The sequence below is a fragment of the Schistocerca gregaria genome, chromosome 5 (genome assembly GCF_023897955.1).
Source record: "Schistocerca gregaria isolate iqSchGreg1 chromosome 5, iqSchGreg1.2, whole genome shotgun sequence".
Lineage (NCBI taxonomy): Eukaryota > Metazoa > Arthropoda > Insecta > Orthoptera > Acrididae > Schistocerca > Schistocerca gregaria.
Genome location: NC_064924.1, coordinates 281,416,550 through 281,436,869, shown reverse-complemented (window position 1 = coordinate 281,436,869; position 20,320 = coordinate 281,416,550). Strand labels below are relative to the sequence as shown.

General features: G+C 38.2%; 3 protein-coding genes across 3 annotated transcripts in view; 2 read left to right on the top strand and 1 right to left on the bottom strand.

Annotated features, from left to right (window-relative positions):
* Window positions 1-1,607: 1,607 nt before the first annotated feature.
* On the top strand, window positions 1,608-2,334 carry LOC126273319 (uncharacterized). Its single transcript, XM_049976864.1, has 3 exons — window positions 1,608-1,665; window positions 1,775-1,984; window positions 2,132-2,334. Exons 1-3 carry the CDS (start codon window positions 1,608-1,610, stop codon window positions 2,332-2,334), a joined length of 471 nt encoding a protein of 156 aa, XP_049832821.1.
* Window positions 2,335-7,914: 5,580 nt separating this feature from the next.
* The window catches only part of LOC126272175 (COP9 signalosome complex subunit 2), a 97,039-nt gene continuing 84,633 nt past the window's right edge, over window positions 7,915-20,320 (top strand). Inside the window, exons 1-2 of the mRNA XM_049974825.1 lie at window positions 7,915-11,507; window positions 11,771-11,965. Coding sequence (XP_049830782.1) covers window positions 11,454-11,507; window positions 11,771-11,965 — 249 coding nt within the window. The 5' untranslated portion in view covers window positions 7,915-11,453. The remainder of the gene's footprint in view (window positions 11,508-11,770; window positions 11,966-20,320) is intronic.
* LOC126273318 (ubiquitin-conjugating enzyme E2 N) lies at window positions 10,565-11,020 on the bottom strand. Its single transcript, XM_049976863.1, has one exon. The coding sequence runs from the start codon at window positions 11,018-11,020 to the stop codon at window positions 10,565-10,567; it is 456 nt and encodes a 151-aa protein (XP_049832820.1).

Genomic DNA, 20,320 nt, shown 5'->3' with positions numbered 1-20,320 from the left:
TGCACGCTTTGTTGTGTGCAGATTGAGGGCGGGCTGAGTTTTTGTTTTGTGAACATCAACATGAAAGAAACATGTGCAAAACATTTTAACAAGAATGATTGTTGCAGTGGAATTTTTAGCACAAAAAAGAACACCATTTTGAGGTTCTTTGTCAATAATTTACCATTTTGACAGTGGAAATTTCCTGAAAGTGATAGAAATGATTGCATCTTTTGATGCACCGATGAAGGAACACTTACATCATATTTGTGATGAGGAGACTCATTATCACTACCTTGGAGGGCAAATTCAAAAACAAAGTGACTAAAATGTTAGGTAAGATGTAACTGTATTTGTGTTGGATCCAATAGTGAAATAACACATGTGAAATAAGGAAGGCAATGGGAAGTGGAGGGAAAGGTGGGAAGCAGAATAAAGACTGAGTATAAAAAATTATGTGACAAAATAACAAAATTTATGCATCACCTGTTATACACCCACCAATTTTTATGCAGTTTCATTAGATATTGGAAGTGTCTATTCATCCATAAAGTGCCATTTAAAATAAATGGGCACAATTCCACTCAGGTTTACTACCATTCAAATCTTCCATAAGAATGCATGCTATTTGACAGATGGCCAGCACGAACAAACAGCCTCACTCTTAAATATTTATTCTGCAATCTTATTTGGAATCTGATTTGCCACACTGATATTTATTGTGAGTGAAGGTCATGTTAGCGATGGTTGATATTTAGCAATGTCTCGCATGACAGCCTGCTGCACTCATAATTTCTTTTTTTTACCATCATGCATGTTTCCATATGCCATTTGAGGCAATGCTCTCCTCCACTTTCCTGTATCACTTTAAAGTATATTTCAAGATTTTTTAGTGGTACCGTAAAGATGTGATGTAGTATAAACATAGTGAAATAAGACACTGGAGAATAATTTTAAAATAAAGGCAAAAAAATTATATACTACTGATAGGATAAAGGCACCGAGCATATGTGGTTCAAGTGCATCTGTTTGCGAGCGTGGCAGCGCTTCTCTTGGCAGCCGCTCAGCCAACATCCATGCATTCAAACCATGCACTGAGTACATGAACAGATGCACTTGGATCGGTCAAGGCTGTGTGCAGTCTTGGATCAGACACACTGTACAGTTCAAATGACCACATTATTTTCCCTAAGTATTATCTCCTTCAATGTTCTTTGAAACTAACAAAAAACCCTTAAATTCTTAAAAACATTCTTCATATTTTTTAATTTTTTTCTACATGTATGACAACTAAGGGAATGAATCTAGATGATATTCAAGTTGCAAAATATTATGCCATCATCCTCAATTACACTCCAGACATTAGTCATCAAGAACAAATGAGTTTTATTACCCGTTATGTCAAAATGTCCGGTGTTCCAGTTCCAACCACAGTCGAAAAAGTCATTCAGTTTTTAGTAGTGAGAGATACAACTGGAGAAGGACTAATGAAGGTTTTAATAGAATTGCTGGAAGAAAACAGTTTAAAAATCATGGATTGTTGAGGCCAATGATATGATAATGGAGCCAATGTGAAGTGAAAATCCACATGAGTAAAGGTTTAAGTTTTGCAGATCAATAAGCAGGCAATGTTTATGCCTTGTGTTACTCACAGCCTGAACTTGGTCCTTGGAAACATGGCCAAATGTAGGACAGAAGCAATGACATTTTTCGGAAAAATATTGTGACTGTACACTTTATTTTCTGCATCTATAGAGAGGTGGAATATTCTGCCTAAGATCTGTTCTGAACTAAGACACATGGGAGTCTCATTTTGAGAGCATCAGACCTGTCAGACACTGGCTGGGGAAAGTTTGTGAAGTGTTTGAAAAGGCTGCCAAATCAGCAAAGGATTCATCTGTCTTATCTGAAGCAATGTCTTTAGTAAATCATTCCCTCAACCATTTTGAATTCGTTTTAGCTCTTATGACATGGCACAACTTCTTACATGCTGTCAATGAGATCAGTTAAGTTCTTCAAGAAGGTATACAGTTAGACATTGCCCTAAAGAAATAAGTGGATTGAATGACAAGCCATTGATGGCAGATGTAGGAAGTGACACAGTTTTCGACTCATTGCTGAAAGAAGCGCAAATGATTTTTTGACGGGACAGAAGGCAAGCCAGACATTGGCTCCGATGAGACTTTAAAGCACCACAAAGCCAAAGACAGATTTAGAATTGAATACTTCTCAGTGGTCATTGCTGAAGCTTTGAGTGATACGAGATCAAAACTCAGAGAGCTGATGAATTATTCCGAATACTTTGGATTTCTCTTTCACCTGTTCATACTTTGTGACATGAGGAAATTGAAATGAGTTGTCAGAAACTAGTGAGTTATCTGGAAGAGGGGAACTAGCTGATCTACACACATCTGAACTTGTCTCAGAAGTAAAACTGATGTGGTTTACAATTCCTTCTACAGAGAAGACAGTGTTGGACACACTTAAATACTTAAGTCTCACTCAAAGAATGGTATGCCAATATCATCACAGCCTATCACATTTTGCTGATGTGTCACTGTGGCACCTGGAGAAATAAGATTTTCAAAATTGAAACTTATTAAGAACTAACTGCAGGACCATCTTAACAAGCTCACTATTCTTTCCATCCAAAATGATGAGGCGCTTCAGCTGAAGAAAGAAGACATAATTCGAGAGCTTGCTTAATGTGAGGCACGCAGAGTTTCATATTTGTAAGGAAACACAAGGGAAATTGTGTAGTTCGCGGCTGTCAGGGATTAATTTGCTGATTGTAAAATATTTTACTTACTGTACATGTTCTTGTGTTTGCTGAGATCTTAGTGTGATTTAAGACATGTTTATTGATAATGATAAGAATTCCACGTGCATGCAAGTAAAGTGTTTAAGGTAGTCAAAACTAACAGCACAGGTTCCATCAGTTTTGTTTAACTTCCTGCTCACCAAATACTTTGCGTACCCGGTGATGTCTTCTAGATTTTGTGTGTTTAAAATGTGGTAATTGACAATTTTACTTAAAGTTGTATTTAATTTTGTCAATAAATAAAATGAATTATTTTGAAGAAAGTTTTCAGTCTCTGCTCCACTTCCCACCATTCGTGGCCTCATCTGCCCTAGCATCATACAGTGGGGGCACTGAGTAGCCTGGTCAGGCTACACTGACAGGACGGTGTAGCCATGTGTCTTTGTTCATCTGAAAGCTGAGTCTATACAGTCTTGCTTGCATCTGATTACAGCTCAGCATGTTAACTATATTGCGAGTGAACATATTTACTCTTAAAGTAAAGATATTATGTTTATTGTGTTCTACTGAATGGATCTTCTTGGCTGGTGCAGTGGCAGAGCATTGCATGGTTTGATGATTCCTGATCCCTTCATCACGTTGATGGGAGGGCGCGAATCCATTGTCCTCCAGGGGCACAGCTCCTTGACACTGTACTGCAGGATGGAGACAAACTGGCGGCGGCTCCATTATGCTCTGGGGAACATTCACTTAGGCATCCATGGTTCCTGTGGAGCTTGTGCAAGGCTTTATGAAGGCCAAGGAGTATTGTATACTGGTTGCAGACAATGTACACCCCTTCATGGCTATCATTTTTCCCAATGGCAGTTTTTCAACATGATAATGCACCATGTCACTATTATCAGGAGCACGACAGAATGGTTCGAGGAACACAGTGGCAAATTCCAGTGGATGTGCTGCTCCCCCAACTTGCCTGAACTGAATACCATAGAACACATCTGGGATGTGACCAAGTGTGGTGTCAGAGCTCATTGATCCCTTCCCTGAATTTAAGGAAATTAGGTGACTTGTGCGTGCAGATGTGGTGCCAACTCCCACCAGCGACCTACCAAGTCCTCATTGCTTTCATAGTCACAATGTTCTGGCTGATCAGTGTATGCTGCCACCTGCATTTACATGTCAGAAATGTAATGGTTGCTGTTCAAATTATCAGCTATGTAAACTAGATACAATAGTGTTGTGTGCTCAATAGCACACTATACCATCACTCCATGGGTTGGGCCCTTATGATGATGACAAAAACAATTGGGGAATGTTCATTCTCTTTGAAGCCTCCACACATGGATATGTTTATCTTAATGCTGTACACCAGAGGTCACCAAACTATTTTAACAGCCGAATAACTGACTAAATGACGAGTTCAGACCCTATCATCATTCTGTACAGTACCTCGATAGAGTAATTTAAAACTGAGCATAGTGAATGTAAAGCACATAACAGTCAGGAGATCTCCACAGGTGTGAACATTAAATTGTATCATAAAGTATCACGCTCCACTCATTTTATCTGGCATAGTCAAGAGCCGTCGATGGGCTGGATGAAGTGACTTCGCTGGCAGGGTCTGGCCCATGGGCTGTAGTTTGGTGTCCCACATATACACTAATTGTGACTTACCTGAAAAAATGACGTGGTGCCACTCCTGTGCCCAGTGTTGTCATACAGAGCATCACTGTCAACCTGCTTCCACCTGCTGTCACATTAACGGAAGCTGCAACAATTGTTGCTATGCCTGACAGTCCTTGGTGCTCTAAATGTCTCTCTGTGTGGTTGTATTATCATGTGCAGCTGAGCAAACAATGTCCACTCCATTAGGTGCTAGTCCAATGAAATCCTGCATGGCATTGAATTTGGTCCTTTCCAGGTTCACATGACACTCAAGGGATGCTGATCAATGCAAGCAGTAGTATCGTGGAACGATAAATCCTAGTTTTGATAGGACATGATCCTGATGCTGCTGAATTCTGAGGTGTGCCAATAGATGTTTTTCTCCTTAAGAAGGTGTAACACAATCTTCTCATACACAATCAAAATTGAAATGCAATTGCTGAATGAGAAACCCCCTGCATAATCCCTTATATACATAATGTAGATGGAATTATGCCTACCTACTTTGTGTGGTAGTGCTGAAATGCTAATCTTTTGCATATCCAAGTATGTGGTACGCTTCATCCCAGTTTATGTTTGTTGCATGCCACCTTTATGGCACTGCTAATTTTAGTCATACATCATCCGTATGGAATTCTAACAGAGTATGATTTCAAGATGTATAGACTCTTTATCAAGGCAATCTTCATTTACAGCTTACAAAAAGAAAATTTTACATTAAATTTTAGTATTGTTTACCTGTCTGCCTGATGCCAGGTAGATCCTGTCTCCAAAGTAAGTTTATTAATTTGCTCTGTGACATTTATGTCATTATTGAAACTGATAATGATGATATTGTCTACTTTGAAAGGTAGGTAAATCTTCCACATAGCCAATAAACAGAAAAAGTATTGATACAGGAACCATCCTCTCCCCTCCTAAATTCCTTTAATATGACAATTAGAAAGCCCAAACAACCATTTGTTTCTTGTTGGACAGGTAACCTTGTAATAGTGCCAATTTTCCCTTTTTTTTCATAAAAAAAAGAAGATAGAGAGAGTTGTTGTTAATGATATGGTTTCATTTAAAAAGAAGTATTTTCTCAGTATCTCTAAACAGATAAATAATTTGCACTGAAGCACATAATAATCTATCTGCACTGTCAATTTAAAGATTTTCAGTGGAACACATTTATTATTATACACAAAAGTCCCTTAATATAGTTTAGAACTTTATTGTTCTTGCATACAGGTGTACCATCAGAAAGCGCGTTTTCCTATTTTTCCTCTCAAGTATATTCTGTTAGCAATGTTAAGAACTGAAAGATGGCCATAACCAGGTAAAAAAAAGACGAGGTAAGTAATTATGTAAATGACCATAAATATCAGACCCACTAGGATTCTGATATCTATGAAGACAAGAGTAGGCTAATTACGGCATGCACAGATAACTTTCAAGCCACACTCCACACACATCTGGAATGAAAAGCAGCTCTAGTAAATGGTACAATGGGAAGCACCCCTCTTCCACGGACTTCATATTAGAGACGTAAATGTATAACTTATATGCACTGCGTTCTGTAGTAATTAACAGAGCACACATGTTAGTTGCTATTCTATTTGCTAGAGAGAATGTGCCACAGTGAACCAAGCATAAAAGTCTTACTTTTTTCACCTTTCCACTCAGTTATGCTTTGAAATCTTCTTTCCTAGTGCACATCTCCACTGAAATATTGATTTTTTTTTAACCCTGAATATGTAACCTCTGACAGACACCATAACACACAAATAATTTTAGTCTACTAGCATGTTATGTATGGCTGTATTAGGCTTCTCATACAATATTTATACATTAAATAAATTAGGAACAGTCAATTTTGCAATTATGAAAGCGTTTACATTAAATTTTAGTATTGTTTACCTGTCTGCCTGATGCCAGGTAGATCCTGTCTCCAAAGTAAGTTTATTAATTTGCTCTGTGACATTTATGTCATTATTGAAACTGATTATGATATTGTCTACTTTGAAAGGTAGGAAAAATGCATCGGCTACTACAGAAACTAAATACAACACTAACAATAGTCTGTGAAGTGTACAGTTTGTCATTTAACAATCACTGAGATTTTTGTTCAGTCCAACATTCCCTGTTAGCATATTAAGATTGACAAAAATGAAGTTGAAAAAGTGTCTCACTACATGTACTTCCTGTAAAAGTTGTTTTTAAATTTACCACTACTTCACTTCAAGTGTAGTTGATGTTCTTTTAATTACATATTACTGTGAACCTTTTTACCTTTATACAAAAAATCCTTAATATTTTCCTTTCTCCATAAACTGTTATGCACAGTACATTGTAACATGTGAGAGTCATGTATACATAGTCTAGTACATCAGAGTTCTAAGTGGTGTAATTGATAACCACTGCATTACATATACTTTTATGCCTTTCACTGGTGATATATAATGTGGATAACCTACAATTATACTGGCCAATGTCTCACTTGACAAGACCTAGGACTACGACCATTCTGATGGATTACATTTATGCACACATTTGAAAACTGCTTCACAGCTGAAACTGCACAGTATGAAAAGAAAATAAGAGGAAAAGAGACTTCATGCAATAACTGCCAAGTGGTCACTTTGAGACTAACACAGAGCATGTCAGCATATAAACTTAACCTGTGAGATGTAGTGAAAGAAATATAGTATTTGGATATTTCTGTGCGTTTTTCTTCCCTGCTATTAGAGAAATTTTCAATAACATACCAGTTTTTCTATTTTTCTAACCATTGCTATTTCACATATTGTATACTATGGGTGTTACAATTTCATTATGCACACTGATGCTTTTGCATCATATTCCTCATGTGCCAACATCTCCAGAGAATGTTTTACTGCTGTTTCTTAAATAAACAAAGCCCTGCCCAAAAGAATGACAAACAAATTTCACTGGAGATGATGTAATAGCTGATATGAGGACTGGATATATTTTGTTTTGTCATTACAATCAACAGCTTTTACAAAGCACTGTACTGAAGTAGGCAGAATGAAATCTGGAAAGAAAAAATAAAATAAAAAATACTGCCCTCCATTCAGACCACTGTAACAGTGTGCTCTGTGTAACCTGTCCCTTACTATTTCATAAACCACTGAAGATACCAAAACAAGGATTACTGGAAAGTGAATACATAAAGGGGAAAACAGCTAGTAGTGTATTTAAAACTCTAAATATTTTTACATATCAAATGTTTTCTTAACAAATAAAACAGGGCTTGAGTGCTCCTGATGGGAACGTTACAGTAAAATAATAAAGTCAACATTTTGGAATGATTAAAAAATCTCACTGGGTACTAAATCCGACATTACGAGCTCCACAAACTATTGCCCCAATTATGTTCAGATAACAGATCTGAAAATGCACTATGCCAGCACATTTCATATATATGACAGTTACTTCTGCGAAAAACTGATAAGTTCATATGAGCTAACTGTTTTTCAGGAACTAATACTGACACAAAGAACATTTCATTACAGTAGTAACTTTAATACTTCACCAAATAAATTGTTTGTAATATTGACCACCCTCCAAAATTCTTATCTCTCTCTCTCTCTCTCTCTCTCTCTCTCTCTCTCTCTCTCTCTCTCACACACACACACACACACACACACACACACACACACACACACACACACACACACACACACACACACACACACACACAATAAATTTATACTAGCACCATTTGAGAACTGCCACACGACTTCCAAGTCTAAAAACTCGTCCGTGCAATACCACAGGTATGTAGTTCCAGAAATGAAAAAGATTGATGTATATTGTAACAGCAATTTTACTAACTCTGAAATACAGAAATAAATATGTTGCCTCTACATTAATCTCTTAAGGAAATTCAGTTAAAACTGACATACCGAATGAGAGGCACTGCACATTCAGTACCTGTTCTGAAACCACTACAGAGCTATTTTGGATGGTTGAAATCATTAAGAATAATGTTTATAATGTGAGGGTTTTTTCATGAAACATTTTCTACACCTAATAAAACAAAAATCACAAAATTTGTAATGTTAGTTTAATAAATGAAACCAATCACTGCCCATAGATCCTGCAATTTCAGTAAAATACATCCACAGCAAACTTCCTCCTGATAAAAGCACACAATTTGTGACAGCACAATTTTAATTGTGCTGTACAGTAACAATATTGATATCTGAGTTAATAACCGTAAATGGTATCCAAACATCTAAAACTAGAATTGGACCTACTTGCTCAATCAATACACAAATCTCTGTTCATCAGTTCACATATTTACCAACTAATACACAGCCAGTTAGTTCAGTCATCATAAAAACAATGCCATAATATTCACAGCTGGAATTGGGCCTACTACATGTAAATTCCCACTACAACCACGTTTTATTATATGATTTATGCTTTCATTTACAAGCTACAAAACATACCTCAGCAGATTTCAGAAAATGCGCTGCCCTTTATACACAATGAAGGTGTGCCACATGAGAGTCCCGGCACAAAATAAAACTGCACTCTACCCTTTTGAGCAATGTATGGCACAATAACAAATTCGAGTTTACACAAACTATCACTATCCTGTAATAGTATTTTCTCTGTCTCAAAGTTATGAAAATAAGTATTTTAAAGACAGCAATTTCGCAAAAAGTAAAGGAATATCATTTGTAAGCTTGTAGAATAACTTTTTTCTGAAGATTTTCAATTTCTACCACCAAATTTAAGACAACAAAACATACAATCTGTTTCACTTCCAACCAAGTATTTCTTTACATGACTGTCATTTAACTTTGACAGTCCAATGAAAGCTACAACTGCATGTTAAATGTGTAACTCCTCACATGCTAATGGTGTAGAGTGTAAAAAAAAAAAAAGTGACTGAAAATGGAAAACGGATTGCACGCATTTATTGTGGTATAAAATTCAAAACAAAAATGTATATTTACAAGTCTAATATTTATTAAATCTAAAGACATTCATCAATTTAAATTTCTTGCTGTGACTAAACATAAGCAATTAAACAGCTCCAGAAATAAGTTATATCAACACAAGGTCAAGACATTCTACAAAGTCTTTAAAACCAAAAGATTGCTAATTTTTCAACCACTGAAACTGCTCAGTGGCCAACAGGCACATATTGCTGGTAAAACAGATTAATCCACATAAATCTCTAGTCACATACAATACAATTACACAGATACTTTCAACGAATAAAATACATCAGTACAGTTTCTTAAAAACAAACTGGAAATGAAAGATCTCCTGTAAGTTGTTTCTGTTAATGTGTGTATGCACCTTGCTTGCCTAGAAGCCAGATAAGAGAGATCAAGTAGGTAAGTATTCACACTGGAACATTCATTCATTCGTAGTTTGACCGGCACTTGTTACGAAGGAAATAATGTTTTAATTCACAACGCCTGACAAAAATTTTATATAAAGGTGTCTTACTTACCACTACTCTTGGTGTTACACCAAGTCAGACATAATTTAAAGCTGTCCATGAGAAAAGGCTGCATCAATACCACAAAAACAGAAATCACAAATAATACATACTTTATGCAGCAAAATTATCAATATCATACTAATGTCTGCTCTGATAAAATTTGGCATAAACAAGGTAGACTTTACATTTAATATGGACATTATTACACTGGTAGTACATCAAGCCGCATTCACTAAATTGGTATCTGGTGACAAACTGAAGCAAGGGCGAAATGTCAGAGGACTTAAGCTGAAGGTACTCTCCAATATTTACAGCAACAGTAGCTAAATGCACATGATCTGTAAGTGTGAAGTATTTCGAAAGATAATAAACACAAAAATGAGAGTACATAATGAATATAAATGGACAGATTCATGGAATAACATCTGAAATCAGCGCTCTTTCTGTTTTACTTTATACTATACTCTCACGCGTAAATCATGATTATAATTAGCAACGTATGGGTTTCATAGGAAATTTCACATTTACAAAAGGTATGACAAGTTTAGTGTATTTTTCCTACCAGCGACAACCTAGCTTGGCAAAAAACCTTACTTAAAATATAACATGGTGATACAGATTCAGTGAAATAGTTTTCATAAAAAAAATAAACCCATACAACGCTCTTAACCTTTCCTTGGAATCGATGCATATCAATTGTCCATTGCATATCTTCTTGTCCACTCTTTCGCGTTACGGATGGCTTCGGCTTCATTTACTTTCCACAGTTCAGCAACATCGTTAGCCAACGGGTCATCTGGATTTGGAGCACTAAGAAGGGCTTGAATAGACAAAAGCACCGTTCTAATTTGAAGGGCCGGGCTCCACTTATCTTTTAGAATGTCCAAGCAAATGCGGCCAAGTCTGTCAATGTTAGGGTGGTATATTTTCGTAATAAATCGAACCTTTGGCGCAGACATAGGATAATCCTCCGGTAGAAAAAGCTCCAACTTAAATAATCCTCCTTCGAACGGTGAATCTTCAGGACCGGTGACAATTACATGAAAGTATCGTGCGTTACTGTCGTCCGGCACAGCACTTATTCCAGGAACAGGCTCTTGCATCAAGCGTTGAGTTTCCTTGATAATTCTCCTAGGTAACGCTGTCATGTTGACGTAAACTTCTTAAAAATACAAGAGTTACGCCTTGTACTGCGTACAAGACAAAATACTACCTAATCACAACTTGCCACAGCTTCTTACAACCGTAGGAATAAAATTCCGAATTCGCAACAGAGGTGAGTGTTTCTTTTTTGTCTTTGTAGCTCGTCCTGTCACAAAGATATCATTTTATGCTGTTCCGTTTTCGTAAGTCGATTGGGTCCAAGTCAATTTGGTAAACAAACCGAAATTTTTTATCAGAGGGAAAAATTACTTATTACGGATACAGCCCAAGTCTGTAATTTATTTGAAAATTAATGACAAGCATAGTGCTTCTCGATTCTTCCGCTTCAATATCTTCGTGGTGAAGTTCATTGCATCTGTGTAGTTTAGTATATACTGTATACAGAGGACGGCAGGTTCAGCCGAAGTAAATATTAATATGTCTGATTGTGAAGTTGATTTCATGTGTGAAGAAGAGGAGGACTATGGCTTGGTATTGGATATTACCACATGTTGCTGCAGTTAATCATTCCATGACATGTTAAGACAAATTAGTTTTGTTTTCATTTTCATCTCTTTATCTAGTCATCGTTTAAACATTGTCGAATTGTCTTATGTTTTTCTTTGTAAATCTGGCAACTAACTTCTGATGTTTTATAGATTGTGTACACAATATTCTATAGTGAACACAGTATTTTAAAAAAAAGTCAAAGTAGAACGTTAAGCTGTAGATGTTATTTCTTGCCTCTCCATTAGGAATACTCCGAAGACAGCAACTCTGAGCCAGATGTCGATCTTGAGAATCAGTACTACAATTCGAAAGCATTGAAAGAAGATGATCCAAAAGCAGCCCTTGCTTCGTTTCAGAAAGTACTTGATCTTGAGGGCGGAGAAAAAGGAGAGTGGGGGTTTAAGGCCCTTAAACAGATGATTAAAATAAACTTCAAATTGGTAAGTTTTGTACTAAGATTTCTCTTTAGAGATAGTAAGTCAGAGGGCCAACATTGGTGTTCTTCCTTCATCACATGAACAGCTTGACAGATCTGTTAGAGGACAATTTTAATAACGGAAGAACACTTGGGTGGGCATCTTGCTTTACTGCCTCCCATAGGAAACGACAAGGAGGGAGTCAATATATTCTTCAATGTGTGGCGTTTATGTAGAATGTTTTCAATCTAGGTACTCGTGAGCTGGACATTTAGTGTTAAATACCAGAAGTTAACACGTTTTTCAATATCCTACATGAAACTGGTGCTGGTTGTAGCTTTCCATTACTACTCTAACTAAGTGACAAACCAAGTTTGTACTCCGCCTCCGCAGTCTGTATAATAAAGTGCAAGGAAAAGTGAGATAAGAAAGGATTTAATGACTTACTGATGCAGCTGCCAAGGAACAGAATGCCATATCTTTATAAAAACCTTTGAGTGATAATTACTAGCTACCTAATAATGTTAAACCAGTTGCTGTGCTCAGTGAGAGCAACTATGATTCAGACTTCTTGGAAAAGATTTTGGTAAGATGAGAGTAATGGTGCAGCAATACTTTGGATTGAAATTTTAACTTATACTATACCTGAACCAGAATAACAAATTGATTAGCTGTTGAGCGTGGGAGGGGACAATATTCTCAATTCAAATTTGTCTGCACACACAGTATGGTACTGAAGAAACACATAAACAGCCTTATCTATGTGGATGCAAGCTTGGGTAAATTCTAGTGATCACTTATTGGCTTTGAGCAATGAAGTCATATACATTGTGATCAAAAGTATCCAGACACACCCAAAAACATACGTATTTCATATTAGGTGCATTGTGCTGCCACCTACTGCCAGGTGCTCCATAACAGTGACCTCAGTAGTCATTAGACATTGTGGGAGAGCAGAATGGGGCGGTCATACGTCTGTATGTGAGATTTCCACACTCCCAAAAAACATCCCTAGGTCCACTGTTTCCAATGTGATAGTGAAGTGGAAACGTGAAGGGAGACATACAGCACAAAAGCGAACAGTCTGACCTCATCTGTAATGTCGTAATGTGTAATAGGCAGACAGCTATCGAGACCATCACACAGGAATTCCAAACTGCATCAGGATCCACTGCAAGTACTATGACTGTTAGGCGGGAGGTGAGAAAACGTGGGTCTCATGGTCGAATGGCTTCTCATATGCCACACATCACGCCGGTAAATGGCAAATGACGCCTCACTCGGTGTTACAAGTGTAAACATTGGATGATTGAGAGTGGAAAAACATTGTGTGGAGTGTTGAATGATGGTTCCTTATGGGGCGATTTGACAGTAGGGTGTGGGTATGCTGAATGTCTGGTTAATGTCATCTGCCAACAGTAAAATTTGGAGGTGTTGGTGTTATGGTGTGTTTATGTTTGCACTCTTTGTTGTTCTGTGTGGTGGTATCACAGCACAGGCCTACATTGATGCTTTAAGCACCTTCTTGCTTCCCACTGTTGAGGAGCAATTCAGGAATGGCAATTGCATCTTTCAACATGATTAAGCACATGTTCATAATGCACAGCCAGTGAAAGAGTGGTTACACGACAGTAACATCCCTGTAATGGATTGGCCTGCACAGAGTCCTGACTTGACTCCTATAGAGCACCTTTGGGATGTTTTGGAATGCCAACTTTTTGTCAGGTCCCACAAACCAACATCGATACCTCTCCTCTGTGCAGCACTCCATGAAGAATGAGCTGCCATTCCCAAAGAAACCTTCCAGCACCTTAGTGAACGTATGCCTGGGAGAGTGGAAGCTGTCATCAAGGCTAAGGGTGGGCCAACACCATATTGAATTCCAGCATTACCTATGGAGGGCAACACAAACTTGTATGTCATTTTCAGCTGGGTGTCCGGATACTTTTGATGACATAGTGTATCTGAGGCAAAGGTGCAGTGTTTAGGCAATCTGTGAAAGCAACAGATAATACTCGCAAGCAAATGAATGTAGCACACGGTCATGTTTCTTGCAATTATTTATTTAGTCATGAATTATATCAAAACAAATTGAAGGTAACAGAAATTGTTACTCCATAGATGAATTTTTAGACATAGGCCAAAGAAATACAGTAAGCATTAACAATTGTACCGTATATAAGACTAACAATGATTATTTGGGATAAATGAATCTTGTGTACTTTGACACGTTCCACATCATTACGAAAGAATCGTGTTCATGATCCATGGAACAAGTAATATAACTAAACTAATAACTAAACTAAACTTAAGAATCAGAATTAGCAACAAATTTTCATGTCCGATAAGAAGTATTCTTGTAATTTATGCAAGTAGAAAAACACAGAGCACCTTTAAATTTTATTACAGCAAAGTGCACGATGAAGTTGTACTGTTATAAAACAGCACTAATTTTACTATTAATTATTAAATCTAACAGGAGAAGCACAGGAAAATTGTGGTTTTGGGTGGGGAGAAACTAAAATATAACAGAAAATCAGGAAAATGAAGTGAATGGCTGTTGTGAAACAGTAGTGTGAAATGTGGAGAAACCACACACTAAATTCTAACAGAAAAGCCAATACTCAGCGAGCGAGGTGGCGCAGTGGTTAGACACTGGACCTCGCATGCGTTCGGGAGGGCGACGGTTCAATCCCGCGTCCGGCCATCCTGATTTAGGTTTTCCATGATTTCCCTAAATCGCTCCAGGCAAATGCCGGTATGGTTCCTTTGAAAGGGCACGACCGACTTCCTTCCCTAATTCGATGAGACCGATGACCTCGCTGTCTGGTCTCCTTCCCCAAAACAACCCAACCCCAAAAATACAACGAATATTGGAATCAATAACTTAACCTACATAGGTAACTTCCAGTTACCGATCGCAGCTGCTCCATGATTCATTTGTAAATTATTTTTGCAGTAGTTGTTTTATGCTGAAACGTAATAGAATTCTGACATTTGTAATTACACTGTAAAACTACTGCAGTATATAAGAGAAATTGAACTGGTAACTAGAACTGACTCTCTATATAGGTCAATTCTGGTTACCAATTCTAATTTTAGAAACTCGTTTGCAGTAGTTCAGAGAGCAATTACAAGTGCAGAAATGCTATTAGCCTAAATTTTAGTGCACACACCTGCTGAAAAAATTATCTAATTAGATGAATCATCGATTGGCTGGAATTGGAAACTAGAATTGACCTATATAGGAGGATTTCAACAGTTGGAATACACCGGAAGATCTACCAGTACTTTCGTGACATCTTATTTAAAATTATAAAATGCAGTATTGTACACTACATAATGTGAAATAAATTAATATGTAATGCAGATGTGATGTGTGAAGTCTAGTGTGCAAACATGATGTATTACTGCAACTGTATTAACTCCAGCTGTTGCATGTTTGTACTTTTGGACATTTTTGCAGTAAACCTGTGGACTGTGTTTTTGTTTCTAGATTTCTTGTTGATCCCAGAACAACTATTAAAAAGTAAGTAATATTGTAGGTATAGCTTCCAAATTTTTCTTTTTTTTATAGTAGTGAAGAGAGTAATGTAGGAATCCTGTAACACTTTAGAGCATACATTTATTAATATGGTCTAAATAATGAACTGTGGAATGGTTGGAATCGGCAACTAGAATTAACCTATATAGGTCAGTTCTAGTTACCGGTTCCAGTATTTGTGAATTTTTGTTTCTTGTGTACTAGTCCCGAAAGCTGACGAGAGGAATTGGACACTTGAATTGACCCCAAACTGGTATATCATTGTAGAACCAATAAAATGAAGCGGAGTGGCTGTGTTTACAGAAATTAAGTGAAGTCCTATAAGATATTGAATATTGTGTTTAAAAGCTCTTTGAATGTAGATCAAGAGTTGACCTGGCTACCCAAAAGCTAGAAGTATTGGCAGTTTACAAGCTGCCGCAGGAATTATCTTAAGAGTAGAACAGATTTATTTACTTTAGAGCATTTTCCTTGCATGAGATGTCATTGAACTTTACGTAAACTATGATAACAGAAGTATTTTTATGTTTATATGGCAGACTTTATGCATTACATTAATGTACTTACAATAATTAATACAGATGCAGTAATACATTATGTTTGCACACTAGATTTCATGCATTACATATTAATTTATTTGACATTATGTAGTGTACAATACTGCATTTCGTAATTTTCAATAACACGTCGTGAAAGTAGATCTTCCGGTATACTGGCTTTAAATTCATTCACTATGTTGTATTCTTTACATATAATTCACTTTCCAGTCTTGTTTCTGAATTTATTTGTACACACTGTGTAGGCATGTTATGAATGTTTGTTAAAAGACTGGTTGACAATGCAGTGGATAGATACATACCCAATAGAACAGTTCATGATGCGACTCTTCATGGTATACAGACACTGGAAGAAACTTGTAAACAAACAGGTTTAAAACAAAGCATGGGGCTATAGATAGATGCTGACTTGAGTTGCATAACTCCCTTGACTCAAGCAAATGTCACATGCTGTGATATGTGGACATAGATGTCTCAACAGTGTGGTTTCGAGTTACTCAAACAAGAATGGGAATTGCAGGGGACAGTGGATGTGGAGCAAAGTACATGAAGTAGTAATGGAGAAATTGAGAACACTGCCACTTTCATTGTGACCTTCAATTCTGAAACACTGCCTGAACGGATTATGGCAGGTTTCGTTTGGCTTAAGGCAAAGCCTTACATAACTCACACTATGCAGTGTTACAAATTTGGCAAACAGTGCTGAGTTGCAGAGGTGAAATGACCAATAGGAAGTGTGGAAAGGCAGCTCATGAAGCTGGGATTGACTTTATGTCCCAAGCAATCTGCAACAACTGCTCTGGAAGCCATCCATCCTGGAGCTGAGACTGCCCTGTTTTTGCTGGGGCCTGCAGAATTCATGAAATAAATGGCCAAATGGATCTGCTGTCCTGGAACCAAAAAGGAATATAAGACAGCGAAATCTCCTCTTTTGCCCACTTTGAATGCTTTTGTGGTACAGAAACCTGTTCTCAGGGTTGATGCCTCAACACAGATGATATCCAGCATACCATTATCTGTCAACAGCACCTATGCTGACAGCTGTACATGCCAAAGTCATAGTGATCCAGGCAGCTATGACAGAACAGACCAGCAGCATTTTTGCAGCAAGCATTGTGTAGGAATCCTGAAAGCAGAGTGCCTCTCAACAGCCCCTTTCCCCATTGTCCTCAGAGGAAAAGGGAGCAGGGAAAGGGTCACAAAATTCAGGTCAGAAGCTGTTCCAAGCACAGTCAGATATAATTCTGGAACATTTGACTAATGATGACAATGTGGATTTTGATGCTTCATCATCGGACCCTGGCAGCCCATCCACTCTCCCTCACTCTAAAAGTTCCTCAACAAGCCAGTGCAAGGATAGAGTAACTCAAAACCACACTGCTGAAATGGCTCCCATGCTCTAGAGGAATACGAATGAATAAAAGACTCATCTGAAGGAATTGAGACTTCTCATACGGGACGAACCTCATTCATTTTAAATAGAATGGAGAACATGTACCTGGAGGCTATCAACTCTACAGAAAAGATGACTTTACTGGTGACAGGGTGAAAGGTAGGGTAGCAGTGTTCATCAAGGACACTTTCCACTCCTCACCTGTGCCCGTAACCACAACGCTACAAGTGATGGCTGTTCAGATAGGGGCCCATGATGTGCTCTGTGTGCTTACCTCCTCATGAGCCCATTAACAGTGAGGTCCTACCACATTACCTTGATGCACTTACCTGGCAATTTAGGGGAATTAAATGCATACAGTGCACCAGTGTCTTCTAACACCATTTGTCCTAGGGGTTGATTACTGGAAGATCTGACATGAGCCACAGGTGAAATATTGATGCATGTGGGTCAAGCTGCACTTCAGCACTCCTGCAGGTTTGTCTATGGCTGTTAACCTCTCTTTCTGCTTGCCTGCCTTTGCAGACAGTGCTCAGTGGAGAGTGAAAGATGACCTTAATGGTAGTGACCATTATCTGACCACTATGCTATTTGGATCCCTTTGCCGATGGAGCAGATCCCGAAAGGAAGCAGCCACAATGGCTCTGTAGGTCTAACTGAATGTTTTACAGGCAGTTGGCTCTTTTAGAATATTGTTACAGGATCAACAACTGGGTAAATCATACTAAAACTGTGAACTACCACGCTGCACGTGCATCTATCCCATAGACAGCAGGAACATCTGGGAGGCAGCCTGTTACTTTGTGGGATGATTATTGTCATTCTGCAATCAGTGCAGCAGGACTCCTATGCGAAGATTCAATCAGTGCTGTACAGATGTCACTCTTGCAACCTTTTGAGTGGCATATGCAAAGGCAAGAAGGAATAATTCAGGAGAGTAAGCAGAGGTTTTGACTAGAGTTCCTGAACTCTGTTACTAGATCCACATTTGCAAGTAAAGCCATTGGGAAGATCTCGAGGCAGAAAGCACGACCACAAATTGCAGCCATATGAGAGCAAGGGTGTCTCCTAACATTGCCGAGAGAGACTACTCACTCATTGGATCACTTGTATAAGTCCATTATAGCTGTTCAAAACCAGAATCCAGCTTTCCATAATTATTGCGATATGCAGTAGAGTGTTGAAGCAACTGATAACCTTGTAGCTTAGTGTCTATTATCTCCAACTAACCAATCAGGAGAGGGTTGGTTTTGATTTCCATTCCACCAACATTGAGGAATACAACCAGCTTTTCTCTCTATGAGAGTTGGCTTCTGCATTGTCAGTAGCTCATGATACTACGCCCAGTCAGGACCGTATAATGTCCAGAAAGTTGGAGCAGCTGGACCTGCAGTCAAAGGAGGTCCTCCTTCAGCTCTCTAATGCGATTTGGATGACAGGAGACTTTAACAATTCGCGGAAATAATCTATTTTAATCCTGATTTGAAAATCTGGGAAGGTGTGGACTAACATCAGTAGTTATCATAATTTGTCTGACAAGCTGCATAGGAAAGACATTGGAGTGTATAATCAACTGGCACCTAGTGTGAGTTCTCGAAACCAAGTCCCTACTAAGTCGCTCCCAGTGTGGGCTCAGGAGGTATAACTCAACTCTCAATGACCTAATGTTGCGTAAAGCAACTATTCACCAAGCTTTCTCCATAACCAACACCTTATTTTTGTCTTCTTCAATTTGAACAAGGCCTACAATACTACCTGGAGGCACAATATTCTTTTGCACCTCTATCAGTGTGGGTTGCGTGGATGCCTACTCACTTTTGAATTATCCTTACTTTCAGACAGGAATTTTAGATAAAAGGTTGGGAATGTCCTGACTGACTGTTGTAAACAGGGGGACGGTGTTCCTCAAGGAAGTGTACTAAGCGTCACGGCATTCGCTATTGCAGTTGATTGTATTATGTCCGCAGTACGACGTCATGTACTGTGTTCCCTATTTGTGGACGACTTCTCCATCTTCTGTGTGTCCCTACATCTTGCTACAGCTTCTCAGCTGTTGCATATGACAATCAAGCAGTTGGAGGAGAGACTACCACCAAAGCTTTAAATTCTCTATGGAGAAAACAGTTTGTGTCAATCTTAACTGCACCTGCTATCTTTTTAATATACCTGCTTTACCCGGGATATGGTGGTGATGGTGGTGGTCTTCTTCAGTCCTGAGACTGGTTTGATGCAACTCTCCACGCTAATCTATCCTGTGCAAGCTCCTTCATTTTTCCAGTACCTACTGCAACCTACATCCTTCTGAATCTGCTTAGTATATTCATCTCTTGGTCTCCCTCTAAGATTTTTACCCTCGACGCTGCCCTCCAATGCTAAATTTGTAATCCCTTGATGCCTCAGGACATGTCATACTAACCGGTCCCTTCTTTTTGTCAAGTTGTGCCACAAACGCCTCTTCTCCTCAATTTTATTCAATACTTCATTGTTATGTGATCTACCCACCTAATCTTCAACATTCTTCTGAAACACCACATTTCAAAAGCTTCTATTCTCTTCTTGTCCAAACTATTTATTGTCCATGTTTCACTTCCATACTTGGCTACACTCCATACAAATACTTTCAGAAACGATTTCCTGACACTTAAATCTATACTCGATGTTAACAAATTTCTCTTCTCCAGAAATGCTTTCCTTGCCATTGCCAGTCTACATTTTATATCCTCTCTACTTCGACCATCGTCAGTTATTTTGCTCCGCAAATAGCAAAACTCCTTTACTACTTTAGGTGTCTCGTTTCCTAATCTAATTCCCTCAGCATCACCCGACTTAATTCAACTACATTCCATTATCCTTGTTTTACTTTGTTGATGTTCATTTTATATCCT